At 44.4% G+C, this 18,945-nt stretch overlaps 2 protein-coding genes across 5 annotated transcripts in view; one reads left to right on the plus strand and one right to left on the minus strand.

Moving 5' to 3' along the window:
• Positions 1–11,758, plus strand: part of tm7sf3 (transmembrane 7 superfamily member 3) — a 57,880-nt gene extending 46,122 nt beyond the window's left edge. Inside the window, exons 11-12 of the mRNA XM_073059777.1 lie at positions 1,642–1,804; positions 10,538–11,758. Of these exons, the coding sequence (XP_072915878.1) occupies positions 1,642–1,804; positions 10,538–10,800 (426 nt within the window). The 3' untranslated portion in view covers positions 10,801–11,758. The remainder of the gene's footprint in view (positions 1–1,641; positions 1,805–10,537) is intronic.
• Positions 11,759–14,238: 2,480 nt separating this feature from the next.
• Positions 14,239–18,945, minus strand: part of fgfr1op2 (FGFR1 oncogene partner 2) — a 61,092-nt gene continuing 56,385 nt past the window's right edge. For 3 of the 4 annotated variants that reach the window (XM_073059778.1, XM_073059779.1, XM_073059780.1), the window contains exon 6: positions 15,065–15,913. In XM_073059778.1, coding sequence (XP_072915879.1) covers positions 15,779–15,913 — 135 coding nt within the window. In that variant the 3' untranslated portion in view covers positions 15,065–15,778. Of the gene's footprint in view, positions 14,689–15,064; positions 15,914–18,945 lie in introns of those variants that run through there. The other variant, XM_073059781.1, reaches the window with a different exon arrangement.

An 18,945-nucleotide genomic window follows, 5' to 3' on the forward strand; every position in this document is an offset into this window, starting at 1 on the left:
CTCAATCTTGACTTCTTTGTAACCTTGGATGCTCCGACTAAACTTCGATTAAAGTAAATTTATTATGAAAGTACATTACATAAATGTCACCATATACAACCCCGAGATTAATTTTCTAGCAGATTTTACTCAACAAATTCAATAACCATAATAGAATCAATGAAAGACTGCACCAACAGGATGGACAGCCAGAGTAGAAGGATATCCCTTTAGAACAGAGACGAGGAATTTCTTTAGCCAGGAAATGGTGTTTCTATGGAATTCATTGCCACAGACAGTCCCTGTGCAAATACAAAGAGAAAAAAGATAATAAATAAGCAATAAATATTGAGAACATGAGATAGAGTCCTGAGGCATCTGTATCTTCCCGATGACTTGCCTTTTGCCTACATCCCTTTTTGAACAGTGGCGTGACATTTGCCATCTTCCAATCTGCCGGGACCTGCCCAGAGTCCAGAGAATTTTAGTAAATTTTCACCAAAGTCTCTACTATAACTTCTGCCATTTCTTTCAGTATTCTGGGATGCATTCCATCAGGGCCAGGGGACAAATTTTCTCAGCACTCCCTTTTTAGCGATAGTTATTGTATCGAGGCCCTCGCCTCCCACAGCGGTACTCTGCACTGGCTCCTTAACACCTTTCCCCTACCTGACTCACCCAGTTTCCTTCCTGTGTCCTGCACCTTGGGTGTGACTACCTCTCTCTATATGTCCAATATATCATCCCTTCAGCCTTCCGAATGATCTGGAGTTCATCTCGTTCCAGCTCCAACTCATTAATGTGGATTGTTAGCAGCTGCAGCTGGATGCACTTCTCACAGTTGTAATCGGGGAAACTGGAGATCTCCCTGCCTTTCCACATCACATTCAAAAATCCTGCCTGGCATCTCTGCTATCTTAGCTGAGCAGATGTAAAGAAGGGAAGGGAAAAAAATTAACCTAGAGCTTTTCTTTCCTTCTCTGATTGAAGCCTCTATTCACAGAAGCCTCAGAGCTAAACCTTAGATCACCAGTCTGACTCTATCCACTCAGATGATGGCTGCTGTGCTTGCTCCTGCCTTCCTTATTAGCTTTTGTGCCACAATGAGGCATGGTTTTCTGCTGCTGTAGCCCATCTACTTCAAGGTTCAACGTGTGCTCAGAGATGCTCTTCTGCGCATCAGTGCTGTTACACTTGGTTACTTGCCTTCCTGTCAGCTTCAACCAGTCTGGCCATTCTCCTCTGACCTCTCTCATTAACAGGGAAGTTTTGCCCATTGGAAAACCACTCAATGGATTTTTGTTTGTTTGTTTCTTACACCATTCTTTGTAAACTCCAGAGAATAGTGCATGGAAATCCCAGATCAGCAATTTCTGTGGTCCTCAAACCACCCCATCTGGCACCAACAATCATTCCATGATTAAAGTCACTCAGATCACATTTTTTATCCATTCTGATGTTTGGCCTAAATAACAACTGAACCTCTTGACCATGTCTGCACGCTTTTATGCATTGGGTTGCTGCTATATGATTGGCTGATTAGATATTTGCATAAATGAGAATGAGTACCTAATAAAGTGGCCACTGAGTGTATAGCATACAATTTGTGTTTTTAAACTGAGCTTGTGTTTTCATGCTGACTGAACTGTGAATATCTTTCAGTTGAATATAACAGCCTGTGGATTGATTGGCTCCTACGCAGTGATCCTCGCAATCCATACCTTTGTGTTCACCAGCCTGGCCTACATCACATTCAATGTTCTCAAGCGTACACTGGACGATGACTTCAAAGCTGCCTTCACGAATGTGCCCTTCCAGCTGAATGGTAAGGGTCAAGATTGTTTGATGTCACTTCCAGTACGCAAGTGTAAAGGAGAACAAAATAATTGTTACTCCGGATCTGATGCAGAACAAAAATAACACAAAGATAAAGAATACTAAAATAATAATAAAAACAGAATGTATTGTATAATTAAGATAGCTTATGTACATTGATTGTATGTCCTTAAAGTGACATGAGGCACAGGAGTGTCCATACGTAAGCTGGCTCTGACAGGTAAGGATAAAGCAGTGGAGATTGGGGGTGTGGAGGGTGGGTTAGCGGGTGGAGGTGTTGATCAGCCTTAATGCTTGGGGAAAGTCACCACTTTTGAGTCTGGTGTTTCTGGTGTGGATCTACATAGCCTCCTCCCTGATGGGAGTGAAATCCAGTCCATGAGCAGGGTGGGTGGGATCCTTCCTTCATGATTGGTAGCTTTCTGTACACGTCTTTGGCAGGTAGGCTGATGCCAGTGATGCGTTGGGGCACTTTGATTACCAGAGGTAGAGGCTTACTGTTCACTGCAGTGCAGTTTCTATACCATGAAGTGACGCAGCCTATTGGGATGCTCAACACAGCACATCTATAGAATGATGTGAGTATAGATGTGCAAGGTCTACAACTTCTCACCAACACCTCTACTTTCTGAGCTTTCCTCATTGTCCCAAAACACCGTACACAATGGGAGGTGCGAGGCGTGCTGTCCCAGGCCGAGTGAAATCACTGCACTGGAGTTGTGAGGGACGAATGTGATTGCAGGGTGGGGGTTAAGAGAACATCCACAGTGACCCTTGTCCCCAGCGTGTACAGGACCAGAGCCATCAGGTGCTCCTTATGTTAACCCTTTCATTCATGGAATCATTCTCATGAACTTTCTCTGGACCCTGTCCAATGCCTGCATATCTTTTCTTAGGTAAGGGTTCAGAACAGCTCACAATACTCCGTGCGGTCTGACCAATGCCTGACCAAGCCTCAGCATTACACCTTTGCTTTTATATTTGGGTCTTCTCAAAATGAACGATGACATTGCATTTGACTTCCTCACCACTGACTCAACCCGAAAGTTAACCCTTACAGATGACATCATAGTGCATCAATGTAAAAGAAGGAAAAACAACATCAGGTGTAGAATAAAGTATTACATTTACAGAGAAAGTGCAGTTCTGGTGGACAATAAGATGCACGATCACGATGATGTAGATTGTGAGATGAGAGTCAATCGTTCCCTTACTAGGGAACTATTCAATAGTCTGATAACAGTGGGGTAGAAGCTGCCCCTTAGCCTGGTGACACGCGCTTTCAGGCTTTTGTATCGTCTGCCCAGTAGGAGAGGGGAGAAGAGAAATTGGGTCTTTGATTATGCTGGCTGCTTTACGGAGGCTGTTAGTAGTCCAGGGAGGTGGGGAAGAGGCTGGTTTCCAAGATGTGCTCAGCTGTGTCCATAATTTTCTGCCATTTCTTGTGGTCACGTGCAGAGTAGTTGTCATTCCAACATGTGGTGCAACTGGACAAGATGGTTTTTAAGTTGCATCAATAAAAATTAGCAAGTTTCAGAGGAGACCAGACAAATTTCCCCTTTCCCCACTTCATCTGCACAAATACCTCGAATCAAACGTCCCACAGCTCTACCTGAGTGAATCAGTCACCACCCCAGCTGCGGAGGTGGAGTGGAGTGGAACTGCAACGCCCCCCCATGGCTGACAGGGGTGGAGTGATTATGCACCTTATTGTCCACCAGAACTGCACTTTCTCTGTAAATGTAATACTTTATTCTACACCTGATGTTGTTTTTCCTTCTTTTACATTGATGCACTATGATGTCATCTGTAAGGGTTAACTTTCGGGTTGAGTCAGTGGTGAGGAAGTCAAATGCAATGTCATCGTTCATTTTGAGAAGACCCAAATATAAAAGCAAAGGTGTAATGCTGAGGCTTGGTCAGGCATTGGTCAGACCGCACGGCGTATTGTGAGCTGTTCTGACCCCTTACCTAAGATATGCAGGCATTGGACAGGGTCCAGAGGAAGTTCATGAGAATGATTCCATGAATGAAAGGGTTGACATGAGGAGCACCTGATGGCTCTGGTCCTGTACACACTGGAGTTTAGAAGTTTGAGGTGGGGGAAGGGACCTATCGAATATTGAAAAACCTAGATAGATTGGATGTGGAGGGGATGTTTCCAATAGTGGGCGAGTCTAGGACCAGAGAGCACAGCCTTGGAATAGAGGGACGTCTGTTTGGAACGGAGATGAGGAGGGATTTCTTTAGTCACAGACAGTGAATCTGTGGAACTTATTGCCACGGACAGACAGCTGTGGAGGTGAACTCATTTGGGTATATTTAAATTTACTGGATACATTTTCCTGTACTGTTATCTCTCTGCACACCGTCAGAAGAGGAGGTGTGCGATAGCATGTGATTAGCACGGCCATATCACAGCTCTGAGCATCAGAGTTTGGAGTCCAGTCCCGGAATTCTCTGTAAGGAGTCTGTCTGTCTGTCTGTCCTCCCCGTGAACTGTGTGGGTTTCCTCCCACAGTCCAAAGACCGGTGAATTGGTCAGTGTAAATTGTTCCGTGATTAGGTTAGATTTAGATTGGGGTTGATGGGCGGGGCTGCTGAAAGGGCCAGAAGGGAGTATTCCACACTGTATCACTAAATAAATAAATGGTGGTTGATGGGTTCCTGATTAGTCAGGAGGTCACAGGTTATGAGGAGAATGGGGTTGAGGGGGGAAATGTATCAGCCACGGTGGGATCTCAATGGGCTGAATGGCCTGATTTGGCTCCGATGTCGTGTGAGTAGGATGCAAGATGAGCTTTGCATTCTATCGTAACTGAATTTATCAAATCTGGGATGGAAGAGGCAAGTGATGGAGTCTAGCATTATGAAGCAAACAAGGTAGTCCAGTGTCTTAGACTAATGCAGACTGAGATTTCATACTGTTTGGGTGGGCTGTCAGTTGTGAGTCACCCAAGACTAAAGCACACATTTGCGCTGACTGTCCAATGTGGGTTATTGCTATCTTCATGAAACATGCAACAGCCTTGTCTGATCCTTGGGTAAACATAAATTCGCCTTGCCAGATTCCCAAAGCAACATGCACAAAATGCTGGAGGAACTCAATAGGTCAGGCAGCATCAATGGAAATGAATGAACAGTCAATGTTTTGTGAAAAGACCCTTCACATCAGGACTGAAAAGGAAGGGGGGGAAGACACCAGAATAAAAAGCTGGGGGGAGGGGAAGGAGGCTAGCCAGGAGACGATAGGTAAAGCTAGGTGGGTAGGAAAGGTGAAAGGCTGGAGAGGTAGGAATCTGACAGGAGAGTAGAGTGGACCATAAGAGAACGGGAAGGAGGTGGTGGGCAGGTGAGGAGAGGGAAAATGGCAGAGTGGGGAAGGATTTTTTTTCACCAGAAGGGGCAATCGATGTTCATGCCATTAGTTTTGAGGCTACCAAGATGGAATATAAAGTGCTGCTCCTGCACCCTGAAGATGGCATCATGGCATAAGAGGAGGCTGTGGACCAACATGTTTAAATGGGAATGGGATTTAAAATGTCTGACCACCAGGAAGTTCTGCTTTTTGAGCGGAGGTGCTTGATGAAGCAGTCCCCTATTTACGATGGATCTCACCGATGTAGAGGCCACATCAGGAGCACTGGATGTGTCCAACTGCAGCTTCTGGCAGACCGCATTGAGCGTCTGGAGCTGCGATTGGATTCATACTGGAGCATCTGCGATGCTGAGAAAGTCATGAATAGCACGTTCAGTGAGTTGGCCACACCGCAGGTAAAGCTACACAGGCAGAAAGGGAAGGGGTGGCCACTAGACAGCGTAGCAGTAGACAGGTAGTGCAGGAGTCCCCTGGGGTCATCTCCCTCCTAAACAGATATACTGTTTCGGATACTGTTGGGGGAGATGTCTCATCAGGGGAAGGCAGCAGCAGCCGAGTTCATTGCACCATGGGTGGCTCTGCAGCACAGGAGGGAAGGAAAAGGAGTGGGAGAGCTATAGTGATAGGGGATTCGATTGTAAGGAGCATAGATAGGCGCTTCTGCGGCCGCAAAAGAGACTCCAGGATGGTATGTTGCCTCCCTGGTGCAAGGGTCAAGGATGTCTCTGAGCGGCTGCAGGACATTCTGGAATGGGAGGGTGAACAGCCAGTGGTCGTGGTGCACATAGGTACCAACGATATAGGTAAAAAATGGGATGAGGTCCTACAAGGTGAATTTAGGGAGTTAGGAGATAAACATGCAAGGGGGAGGGATTCAAATTCCTGGGGCATTGGAACCAGTTTTGGGAGAGGTGGGACCAGTATAAACAGGACAGTCTGCACCTGGGCTGGACTGGAACCAATGTCCTAGGGGGAGCGTTTGCTACTTCTGTTCAGGAGGCTTTAAACTAATGTGGCAGGGGGCTGGGAACAAGTGCAGAGAGGCAGAGGGGTGTAAAATGAGGGTAGAAGCAAAAAGTAGTAAGGTGAAAAGTTAAAGTGGCAGGCAGGCAAATCCAGGGCAAAAAGCAAAAAGAGCCACTTTTCAACATAATTGTATAAGGGCTAAGAGTGTTGTAAAAACAAGCCTGAAGGCTTTGTGGGTCAATGCAAGGAGCATTCGTAACAAGGTGGATGAATTGAATGTGCGATAGTTATTAATGAATATGATATAGTTGGGATCACAGAGACATGGCTCCAGGGTGACCAAGGATGGGAGCTCAACATCCAGGGATATTCAATATTCAGGAGGGATAGACAGAGAAGAAAAGGAGGTGGGGTAGCATTGCTGGTTAGAGAGGAGATTAACGCAATAGAAAGGAAGGACATTAGCCTGGAGGATGTGGAATTGATATGGGTAGAGCTGCATAACACTAAGGGGCAGAAAACTCTGGTGGGAGTTGTACAGGCCACCTAACAGTAGTAGTGAGGTTGGGGATGGCATTAAACAGGAAATTAGAAATGCGTGCAATAAAGGAACAGTAGTTATAATGGGTGACTTCAATCTACATTTAGATTGAGTGAACCAAATTGGTAAGGGTGCTGAGGAAGAGGATTTCTTGGAATGTATGCGGGATGGTTTTCTGAACCAACATGTCGAGGAACCAACTAGAGAGCAGGCCATTCTAGATTGGGTATTGTGCAATGAGGAAGGGTTAGTTAGCAACCTTGTCGTGCGAGGCCCCTTGGGTAAGAGTGACCATAATATGGTGGAATTCTTCATTAAGATGGAGAGTGACATAGTTAATTCAGAAACAAAGGTTCTGAACTTAAAGAAGGGTAACTTTGAAGGTATGAGACGTGAATTAGCTAAGATAGACTGGCAAATGATACTTAAAGGGTTGACGGTGGATATGCAATGGCAAACATTTAAAGATCGCATGGATGAACTACAATTGTTTATCCCAGTTTGGCAAAAGAATAAACCAGGGAAGGTAGTGCACCCGTGGCTGACAAGGGAAATTAGGGATAGTATCAAGTCCAAAGAAGAAACATATAAATTAGCAAAAAAAAAGCGGCACACCTGAGGACTGGCAGAAATTCAGAGACCAGCAGAGGAGGACAAAGGGCTTAATTAGGAAAGGGAAAAAAGATTATGAGAGAAAGCTGGCAGGGAACATAAAAACTGACTGTAAAAGCTTTTATAGATACGTGAAAAGAAAAAGATTGGTCAAGACAAATGTAGGTCCTTTACAGTCAGAAACAGGTGAATTGATCATAGGGAACAAAGACATGGCAGACCAATTGAATAACTACTTTGGTTCTGTCTTCACTAAGGAGGACATAAATAATCTTCCGGAAATAGTAAGGGACCGAGGGACTAGTGAGATGGAGGAACTGAGGGAAATACATGTTAGTAGGGAAGTGGTGTTAGGTAAATTGAAGGGATTAAAGGCAGATAAATCCCCAGGGCCAGATGGTCTGCATCCTAGAGTGCTTAAGGAAGTAGCCCAAGAAATAGTGGATGCATTAGTGATAATTTTTCAAAACTCCTTAGATTCTGGATTAGTTCCTGAGGATTGGAGGGTGGCTAATGTAACCCCACTTTTTAAAAAAGGAGGGAGAGAAAAACCGGGGAATTATAGACCGGTTAGTCTGACATCGGTGGTGAGGAAAATGCTAGAGTCGGTTATCAACGATGTGATAACAGCACATTTGGAAAGAGGTGAAATCATCAGACAAAGTCAGCATGGATTTGTGAAGGGAAAATCATGTCTGACGAACCTTATAGAATTTTTTGAAGATGTAACTAGTAGAGTGGATAGGGGAGAGCCAGTGGATGTGGTATATTTAGATTTTCAAAAGGCTTTTGACAAGGTCCCACACAGGAGATTAGTGTGCAAACTTAAAGCACATGGTATTGGGGGTATGGTATTGATGTGGATAGAGAACTGGTTGGCAGACAGGAAGCAAAGAGTGGGAGTAAACGAGACCTTTTCAGAATGGCAGGCAGTGACTAGTGGGGTACCGCAAGGCTCAGTGCTGGGGCCCCAGTTGTTTACAATATATATTAATGATTTAGACGAGGGAATTAAATGCAGCATCTCCAAGTTTGCGGATGACACGAAGCTGGGCGGCGGTGTTAGCTGTGAGGAGGATGCTAAGAGGATGCAGAGTGACCTGGATAGGTTAGGTGAGTGGGCAAATTCATGGCAGATGCAATTTAATGTGGATAAATGTGAGGTTATCCACTTTGGTTGCAAGAACAGGAAAACAGATTATTATCTGAACGGTGGCCGATCAGGAAAAGGGGAGATGCAATGAGACCTGGGTGTCATTGTACACCAGTCATTGAAGGTGGGCATGCAGGTACAGCAGGCGGTGAAAAAGGCAAATGGTATGTTGGCATTCATAGCAAAAGGATTTGAGTACAGGAGCAGGGAGGTTCTACTGCAGTTGTACAAGGCCTTGGTGAGTCCGCACCTAGAATATTGTGTGCAGTTTTGGTCCCCTAATCTGAGGAAAGACATTCTTGCCATAGAAGGGAGTACAAAGAAGGTTCACCAGATTGATTCCTGGGATGGCAGGACTTTCATATGAAGAAAGACTGGATCGACTAGGCTTATACTCACTGGAATTTAGAAGATTGAGGGGGGATCTTATTGAAACGTATAAAATTCTAAAGGGATTGGACAGGCTAGATGCAGGAAGATTGTTTCCGATGTTGGGGAAGTCCAGAACGAGGGGTCACAGTTTAAGGATAAAGGGGAAGCCTTTTAGGACCGAGATGAGGAAAAACTTCTTCACACAGAGAGTGGTAAATCTGTGGAATTCTCTGCCACAGGAAACAGTTGAGGCTGGTTCATTGGCTATATTTAAGATGAAGTTAGATATGACCCTTGTGGCTAAAGGGATCAGGGGGTATGGAGAGAAAGCAGGTACAGGGTTCTGAGTTAGATGATCAGCCATGATCATCGGTGCAGGCTCGAAGAGCCGAATGGACTACCCCAGCACCTATTTTCTGTTTCTATGGATACAATAGATGACCCAGCAGACTTGTAGGTGAAGTGCTGATTCCCAGCTTGGCAGAAAACAAATCTAATTTGGACTGTGTTGTGGGCAATCTTTAGCAGACACTGGATGCTGAAGTAGCTAGAAATACTTGGTAACACGGCATCCTGGAGGAACTCAGCAAGTCGAGCAGCGTCTGTGGAGGGAAATGAAGAGGAAACGTTTTGGGACCCCTTCCTTTCTAGTCCTTGTGAAGGGTGTCCGCCTGAAAAGTTGTCTGTCCATTTGCCTTCATGGATGCTTCCTGACCCGAGTTCTTCCAACATTTCCTGTTGAATGTTGAACCAGATTTTCAGCATCTGTAGAATCTTTTGTCCACACCCCCCCCCCCCCCCCCCCCCCACCAGATAGTTGGGAGATGTCTTTGAAAGTCTGGAAATCTTTAGTGGATTTGTTTGCTACATCCTACCAGTTGGAGTACTGTGCAGTGACCCTTCCAACTGCACTTGAGCTCCATTTCAAGTTGTGGAAATACTTCCCCGTGCTGTAGGAAGTGTTGAATGATCCTAGGGCAGTGTTCAGGACAGACTGAGTCCCACTGGTGAAGAGAACTTTAACCAGAGTTTGCTGCAGTATCCTTCAAGGTGAAGGAGAGAACTCCGCTGAATGTTGGTGAACGTTTGAAGGCCAGAGACTGGGTGAGGGAATGGTATCACTGGGGTCCTGGATACACTTTGGAATCTAATCAGAGATCTGGGGAGAAAGAGGACAGAATTAAGCTTGGTCTGGGTCAGATGGTCCCTCTGAGTTTTCTGTGGATGAATTAAGCAATCTTAATTGAAACACTAGGATTTTAAAGCAAATTACATTAAATTGTGATGGAGCAAAAATTGTGTGTTCAGGCTGACTGGCATTAGACGTACAGGCCCATGATGTTGTGCTGACTTTTTAACCTACTTGAACATCGATCTAACCCTTCCCTCTTACGTATTCATCTTTTTTTAATGTCATCCATGTGCCTATATCAGTTTAACTGTTCCTAATGTATCTGCCTCTACCATTAACCCTGGCAGGGCATTCCACACGCCCACTGCTGTGTGTGGAGGGGTGGGGATACCTACTTCTGACATTCCTCCTCTTCCCCCTCCCCCCATACTTTCTTCCATCACCTTAAAATTATGCCTCATATTAACCATTTCTGCCCTGGGGGGTGGGAAATGTTGACATACTATATAGGTACTTTGAACAGGAGGCCTTGCTCTCAGATGAAATTGTGTTTGCTTCTTCACTCAGATTACATCTTGCTGTCAGTGTGGGTGGTCTTGTTGGTGAGTGGAATGGTCTTTCAGTTCGTACGTGAGAAAGACCAGCCAGTTTTCCCGCCACATCCGTATCAAACCTGGAAGCGCAAACAGGAACGCCGTAAAACTAATGTCTTGGACCCCAGCCATCACATCCCTCCGCTGAAAGATCAGCTAAGGAATAAACTGATTGCTTTCAAGCAGATCTTCGTCAAGCCACCACCTAGAGGTGAACAAACCCCTCTGCTCCTGTAAGCCACAGGCAAGCAACACCCAGTGAAGGAATATCTGCACTATGAGACCTACCAGCTCTCGTGTAACTGGGTGACAGGTGGACCTTTTTGAGTTGGTTTCATCAAGGAAGCTTCTGCACGTTTACAATGAGCTAATTTTCTTTGAAATATCCTGGCTCGTGGGGTGAGACTTGCACCTGTCCTAAAGATTTTGAACCTTAGTGATTTCTCAGAGCCAGAGCATTAAGTGCTGCAAGTCAAGGGGTTTGAATCTGACAGCTCCAGTGCACACTGTCATATTGTTACAAAGGATACCCTCAGAACATGAAACTTTCTCTCTCCTCCCTAAGGAATGAAGGTTGAATATTGCAAGGAGCAATAATGTATATTAGGACTGTGTAGAGTGTAATGGAGATTAATACCTCATTGTATTTCTAAAATGATATTTCTGACCTCGGTACTACATTAACCAGAAATAACTTTTATAATTTTTGATCCTTGGTATTTAATGTTGCTTTAAGGATTAGATGTATAAGGTTCTATTAACTTTTTTTGGTTAAGATATTGACACTGCCCTATGGCGCAGGGTTCTTGAGTGAAAGTTGCTATAGACATTAGTAACACATTTGTAGTCTTTTTCCATCCAATTCAGCTAAAGTCCACTAGCTGCCCGGCAAGTTTACCGCAGCCCGTGACTGGGTTGTGGTTTGGAGGGGAAGGATTACAAATGTACATTGTCTTATTAAGACGGGGTTTCCTGTGGTAAAATTGACCAAGTGTCTGGGAGTGTTGATAGGATGTTCTCTACACCTTCTCCATTGGACCACATGAACAGATAGCTGTGCATTCTATCATGGCAGTGGAGGATAACCAAGTGAATGTTACAATCCAGTCTAGAAAGTCATGAACACATGAATTACTATTTTGTATAAATTTTCTACTATATTAATCATATTAAAATTGTAATGTTGGATCCCTGAGGAATGTTCTGGTGTGATTTGTAACCTATGGTACCTGGTGAAGAAAATAGTAACTTATTTATAGAGCTCTTTTCATTGCAGACAATGTAGTTCAAAGTCCTTTACAATGTGATAAAGTCCAGACGTAAAAATAAAAGACAAAAAGACCTAAGTTAAAACCACCATTAAATAAATAGTTTTTAAGCACCTTGTTTAAAAGTGTCAACTGAGTCTTAGATGTAGGTATTGAGTTCCACAGTTTAGAAGTGTAATTCAAAAAAACTGACCTGCCAATTTTTTTTTGAGGGAGATTGTTAAATGTTTGAGACCGGCAGAAGACCTGAGAGCTCGAGCAGGATTATAAAACAAAAGTGATACTGTGATGCACTCCGGTCTCAGTCCACTGCGAGCTTTAAAAACAAGCACAACTTTAATGAGGTGTGGCTGCCATTGTGAACCTCCATCGCAGTGTGGTGGTGAGAAGCAAGTATCTGGAGAAAAGTCAATCCTTGTCTACCCACTCATTCAACAGCTATATGAACTTGGATAGAGCATCAGTTTTGAATAAGATGTCATATTACAAGCTCCATCTTCATGTCTGAGATGGGTGAGAGGCTTGGCAATTAATACAAGAAACCTTCACTATCTCAGCAACTCTATATCCACAATACTCTAAACAACAGTCTGAACACTTGTATTGTTGATGATTCTAGTACTGTATATTTATCATGTTCATATCAAAACCGGCAGTGAAATGCATGAAGGTCGTTTGCATTAACCACCAACATACCTTGAGTAATGCTGGTTGTGTCTCTACCCCTCCCTTTTCTTCCAGATGGTCCTCTAACCCTAAGACGTTCTGTTTTCTCTGGCCTCCGGCATCCAGCAAGCTTGGAAATGGATGTTTTGGTGATTTTAATTTACAGTATTTATTATGCAGTAAACTCTTCAGTCACCTTGTGCTACAGAAGAAGCTCCAGAGACCTCATCACCGGAAGAGGAAGGATCTTTGCCTAGAAGATGAACTACAACTGGAAACAATGTGAAAGACTGGCCCAGGACAGGGCTGTGGTGAAATACTGCCAGTGGCCTATGCCCCAGGCGTTGGTGTAAGTTGTTTCACCTTAAATGTGATTACACCTGAATGGCTGCTCCAACCCAGCATGAAGAACCTGAACGTGAAATTTTTGGAGAGGATTTCAAGATCTGAATCAGTGACTGTGAAGGACCAGCAGTATTGAAATTTGGACTGTACACAAGTTGAAGGAGAGCCTGTGGGTAGCGTTCCCTGATGTGCTGCTGTTGTTACCCTCTAGAGTTACTGGAGCAGCTTGGATGAGAAATTAGTTTGAGTACCTTCACTGTCTGAGGAAAGTGGGGAAGAATCTCAGTGAAACCAACTGAATAGTGATAGTGGACCTGAAGAAGAAACTGGAGAGTCTAGGACCAGAGGATCAGAATAAAAGGATATTCTTTTAGAACAGAGATGAGGAGGAATTTCTTTAGCCAGAGGTGGTGAATCTGTGGAATTCATTGCCACAGGCAGTTGTGGAGGCAAAGTCATTGGGAACATTTAAAGTGGAGATTGATAGGTTCCAGGGCTTTTCACTTTGGTGTGATGGAGAATTAGAGGTGATTAAGATGGAGAGGAATAGGTGGACCAGAGAGCCAGTGCCTTTTTCCCAGCACAGCAATGACAAATGCCAGGGGATATCCATTTAAGCCGAGGAGAGGAAGGTTTGAGATGTCAGTAGGTGTTTTTGTGGAGGATGCCAGGAGAGGTGGTAAATGTTGATATAGGGTCATTAAAAGATTCTTAAAGGATCACATGAAGCATTAAATACTTTTTTTTTAGGTCAGCATGGTAGTGTAGTGGTTAGTACAATGTTTTCCAGCATCAATGTCCCTGGTTTGATTCCCACTGCTCTCTGTAAGGAGTTTATTCTCCCCCTGACCCTGTCCATTTTCCTCCCACAGTCTGAGGTTCAGGTCAGGGTTTGTCATGTCGATGCCAAACATAAAACATGTGGGCTACCTCCAGCACATCCTTAGCGTGTTGGGAGCTTACGCATTTAACTGTTTTGATGTACATATGACTAAGATAATCCAATCTGAATGCAAGAGAAAGTGGGGTGTTATCGGCTGTGTGGGAGTAAAGGGTTAGATTGATCATGGAGTACATTTATGTTGGTTAGTACATTTTGTGCTCTCAATGAGACCCCCCACCCCCTCACCCAGTGAGTACAAGCCCATAGACAGCAGTTTGTGACTAGGATGAGTTAACTTGTCCACCATTATTCTTGGTTCTTTAAACCTGGTGTGCATCTGTTGGTCATGAAGGTTCTGATCAAAAACAAAAGGCAGGGCTTGGCATGATACTGAGCCCACCAACCTCTGACACGCTGCCTTCTCCCTTTTCCACTTGGACAAAAGATACAAAAGCCAGAAAGCATGAACCTCCAGGATCAGGAGGAACTTTGATTCCACTGTTCCCCAGTATGATGTAGATTTTGGTCAAGAGTCACTCATTATGAACTTGCACCTTATAGTCTACCTGCACTGCACTTTCACCGACACTTTAGTCTGCATTGTTTTACCTTGTTCTATTTCATTGCACCATTTAATGGTTTGATCTGTATGAACAGTATGTAAGACAAGTTTTTCCACTGTATCTTGGTACACGTGGCAATAATTCACCAATTCCAATATTGGTCTTTTTGCACGGACTGGATAAAGGTTATGGTCATGTCCTCCGACAGATGCACAATGAAGCTTGATACTGAAACTGTACTGCCGCACACAGGAAAGCTCCACAACGGGTTGACAAACGTGCCCATTGCATCACTGGAACCAGCCTACTATCAAGGACAGATGTGCTGGAAAATGGACTGTTTGTCCCAATCCCATCTGGGAAGAGGCTACGTAGCATCAACACCCATGAGTGAGTATACCTGCAAGGCAATAGAGGATTGAGGTCAGTTTTCCTTCTTTAACTCTAAACTGACTTAAATATCACAGGGTGTACAGACTGCATTTGGGGCAATCACCAGCAGAGGACAGACTTGTGCCTCTGAGTGCCAGACAAAACCACTGAGCAGTACTGGCTCTTATTGCAGTGCTATGCAAACTCCTTGTGATGCAAGGAGAGGAAGTGCGTGAAGTGTCTGAAAATACTCCTTGCCATACCTCAGTAGTGAACTGTTGATGTTGCAGACTGCTGGTAAAGTCTGGTCCTCAACTCCCCTTGACAGGGCGGGGTAGTGGGGGAGAGAGGAAGAAAAGGCCTAATCCTGCTCCATGTCTGATGAAGTATCTACATCACTCCAGTACTTGCAAAGTGACAATATTTAATCAAAGCAAAAATATACACATCCAGAGACAGCATCTTGTACAGACATTGTAGGATTAACAAACAGATCCAAGTTAACCATCTCACATTCTGAATAAATTTGGTTTTAAAAAATAGAAGTCTGCTGACTTGCAAGAGTGCATTCTGTACAAACCTTACTATAAACAACTCCTTAATGAAGCTCATCTACCCCATTCTACATTTGGTCAGTTAAATAAATACTTATCCAATTTGTGTAATTAAGTTTGACACAATCTCTTATCAGCTTTGTGCAGCCACCCTCCACACTGCAAACACGCATTTTACATGATAAATTGTTTATATATAGACACGGGTAATTCAGTTCAACTGAACCGGAGATTGCTTCGTTCCCTGAGGCCTCTTATGCTGGTAGCAGCAGCAACCTTCACTGTAAATTGCTCTCTGGCCCACGGTCGGGGGAAATCCCTGAACTAAACAAGATGCTGGCCACATGACACGGAACAAGTGGATGCAGATCTTTATTTCAGAAAGTCGACCATGCAATGGAAAATAGGCTACCTTTGTCAGTTTAACTAGCCACAAGAACTCATTTAGCTTCAGAATTTAACAGTAAATTGTCCGTAGTTGAATGTATGGGCTCAGGCAGCCCACCTAAAATATTCACACACCGATGGGTTGAGAAGTGGAAGGTTGTGGGGTTGAGCAGCCTCTCAGTTCTTCCGCATGGTGAGGTTGGCGTTTGTCACTAATCCAGACAATGGCCTACTTTCTAATAGGTCTTCTTTCAGGCAGTGAAACGACTCCTTGTTTATCTGCAGCACTTCTCTCAAACCTTTGTTTTCAGACTGAAAAGAAAAGACCAGTATAACATCAACAATTCCAGCCCAGTGGAAGGACAATTGTTTAGCTGGTGTCTAACATCCCTCCATCACTCAGGCTCATTCTACACAGAGCAAGTGGAAATAAATTTAACGCGGCACACGTGCCTGGTTCTGTTCTGACTTTAAAGTGAGGGTTGATAGGGTGGTTAAGTCAGTACCTTCATTAGCTGTGGGACTGAGTTCAAGAACTAAGATGTGATATTGCAGCTCCAGGTTAGTTTTGGAGTTCTGCCAAGAAAAATGTATACTGATTCACTTTGGAAGGTCAAACTTGAAGGCAGAATAGAGTTAAGGGCTGGAATCTTAGAAGTGTGGAGGAACAAAGGGATCTTGGGGGTTCACATCCATAGATCCCACAGTTGCCACAGAAGTTGATAGAGTGGTATAAAGCATATGATGTGTTGGCTGTCATTAGTCAGGGTCTGAGTTCAAAAGCCGTGAGGTAATGTTTCAACCCTCTAAAACTGGTTAGACCACACTTGAAATAGTGTGTTCAGTTCTGGTCACCTCATTACAGGAAGGATGTGAAAGCTTTAGAGAGGGTGCAGGGGAGACTTACCAGGTCGCCGCCTGGATTAGAGAGCATATCTTATGAGGATAAATTGAGCAAGCTTAGGATGTTCTCTTTGGAAGAAAGGAAGATGAGAGGTGATCAGAAACAGGCCCTTTGGCCCTTCTAGTCCATGCCAAGCTATTTTTCTACCTATTTCCATCACCCTGCACCTGGACCATAGCTCATTCATGTTTCTATCCAAATTTCTCTTAAGTCTTGAAACTGAACCAGCATCCACCACTCCTGCTGGCAGCTTGTTCCACGCTTGCATCACTCTTAACTTTAACCTCTAGTTCTAGTCACAGCCAGCATTAACGGGAAAAAGTCTGCTTGCATTCACTATCTATACCACTCAATTTTGCATACCTCTATCAAATCTCCCCTCATTCTCCTACACTCGAGGGAATGAGGTCCTAACCCATGGAAAAGAATAAACAGTCAACGTTTCGGGCCCTTCTTCAGGATGGGAAAGGAAGGGGGGGTGAGGGGAGGAAAGAGTGCAAGGGGGCAGGTGAAACTGGGAGAGGAGGGCAAAGTGAAGGGCTGGGGGGTGAGGGGAATCTAATTGGAGATGATAGAAGACTGGAAGAAAGGGAAGAGGGAGGAGCACCAGAGGAAGGTGATGGGCAGGTATGGAGATGAGGGGAGGGGGAAACAGGAATGGGGAATACTGAAGGAGGGGTCTGGAGGCTACACAGACAGACTATCAGGTGTTGCTTCTCCAACTTGAGTGTGTTCTCATCGCAGCAGTAGAGGAAGACATGGACTGACATGTCAGAATGGGAAGAAGAATCAAAAAGGTTGGTTACAGGGAGATCCTACTTTTTCTGGCAGAGTGTAGATGCTCAGCGAGGCGGTTTGTCAAACTACATTAGGTCTCACCGATATACAGGAAGCCACAGCAGGAGCACCATATACAGTAGATGACCCCAACAGACTCAAGTGAAGTGTCACCTCATTGGGAAGGATTGTTTGGGGCCCTGAATGGTAGTGAGGGAGGTGGTGTAAGGGCAGGTGTGGTATTTGGAGGGAGATCAGTGGGGAGGGACGAGTGGACAAGAGAGCTGCTTAGGGAGTGATCAGTGTGGAAAGTGGAGGTGAGGGAAAGATGTTTGGTGGTGGGATCCTGGTGGAGATGGTGGAAATTACGGAGAATTGTGTGTTAGTCATGGAGGCTCGTGGGGTGATAGGTGAGGACAAGAGGAACCCTATCCTTGGTGTGACAGCAAGAACTTGTGCAAAATGGAAGAGATGCAGTTGAGGTCAGCATGATGTTGGAGGAAGGGAAACCCCTTTCTTTGAAGGAGGACACCTCACTAGTTCTAAAATGAAAAGCCTCATCCTGAGAACATGCGGCAGAGACTGAGGAACTAACAGAAGAGGATGGCAGTTTTACAAGTGACAGGGAGAGAAGAGGTATAGTCCAGGTAGCTGTGAAAATCAAGTGGGTTTATAAAATTTATCAGTAGACAGACTGTCTCCAAAGATGGACACAGAGCGAGAAAGGGGAGAGAGTAACTGGAAATGGGCCAAGTAAATTTGAAGACAGGGTGGAAGTTACAAGCAAAATGGATGAAGTCAATGAGCTCAACATGGGTGCAGAAGGCAGTCGTTGATGTAGCTCTCCTAACCTATTCAACCTTTTCTCATAACTCAGGTCTTCCTTAGCAACATCCTTGTGATTTTTTTTTCCTGTAGGTGACAATACTCAAAATTAAGACTATAAGATGTGAAAATTAGACCATTTGGCCCATCGAATCTACTCCGCCATTATATCATGGCCAACTTATCCCTCCCAATCCCATTCTCCTTCCTTCACCCCATAACCTTTGACACCCTTACTAATCAAGAACCTATCAACCTATACTTTAAATATACCCACTGACTTGGCCTCCACAGCCGTATGTGGCAATGAATTCTACAGATTCATCCCCCTCTGGCTAAAGCAATTCCTCCTCATCTCTGTTCTAGATGGATGTACCTCAATTCTGAGGCTGTATTCCACTCCCCCGCCCCATTCTAGATACCTCCATTATAGGAAACATCCTCCCTACCTCCGCTCTATCTAGGTCTTTCAGTATCCTATTGGTTTTAACAAGATTGCCCCCCTCAATCTTCTAAACTCTTAGCAAGTACAGGCCTAAAACCATCAGGTGCTCCTCACATTAACCATTTCATTCCTGGAATCATTCTCGTGAACCTCATGCGACCCTCTCCAATGCAAACACATCTTTTCTTAGACAGGGACCCAAAACTGCTCATAATACTCCAAATGTGGTTTGACCAATGCCTTACAAAGCTTCAGCATTTCATCCATGAGAACATCTGCAGATGCTAGAAATCTAGAGTAACACACACAAAATGCTGGAGGAACTCAGATGGAAAAGAGTGAACAGCTGACACTTTGGAGGATCTCAGCCTGAAACATCGACTGTTTACTCTT

Source organism: Hemitrygon akajei, chromosome 10 (assembly GCF_048418815.1).
Source record: "Hemitrygon akajei chromosome 10, sHemAka1.3, whole genome shotgun sequence".
In the NCBI taxonomy this organism is placed as follows: Eukaryota; Metazoa; Chordata; class Chondrichthyes; order Myliobatiformes; family Dasyatidae; genus Hemitrygon; species Hemitrygon akajei.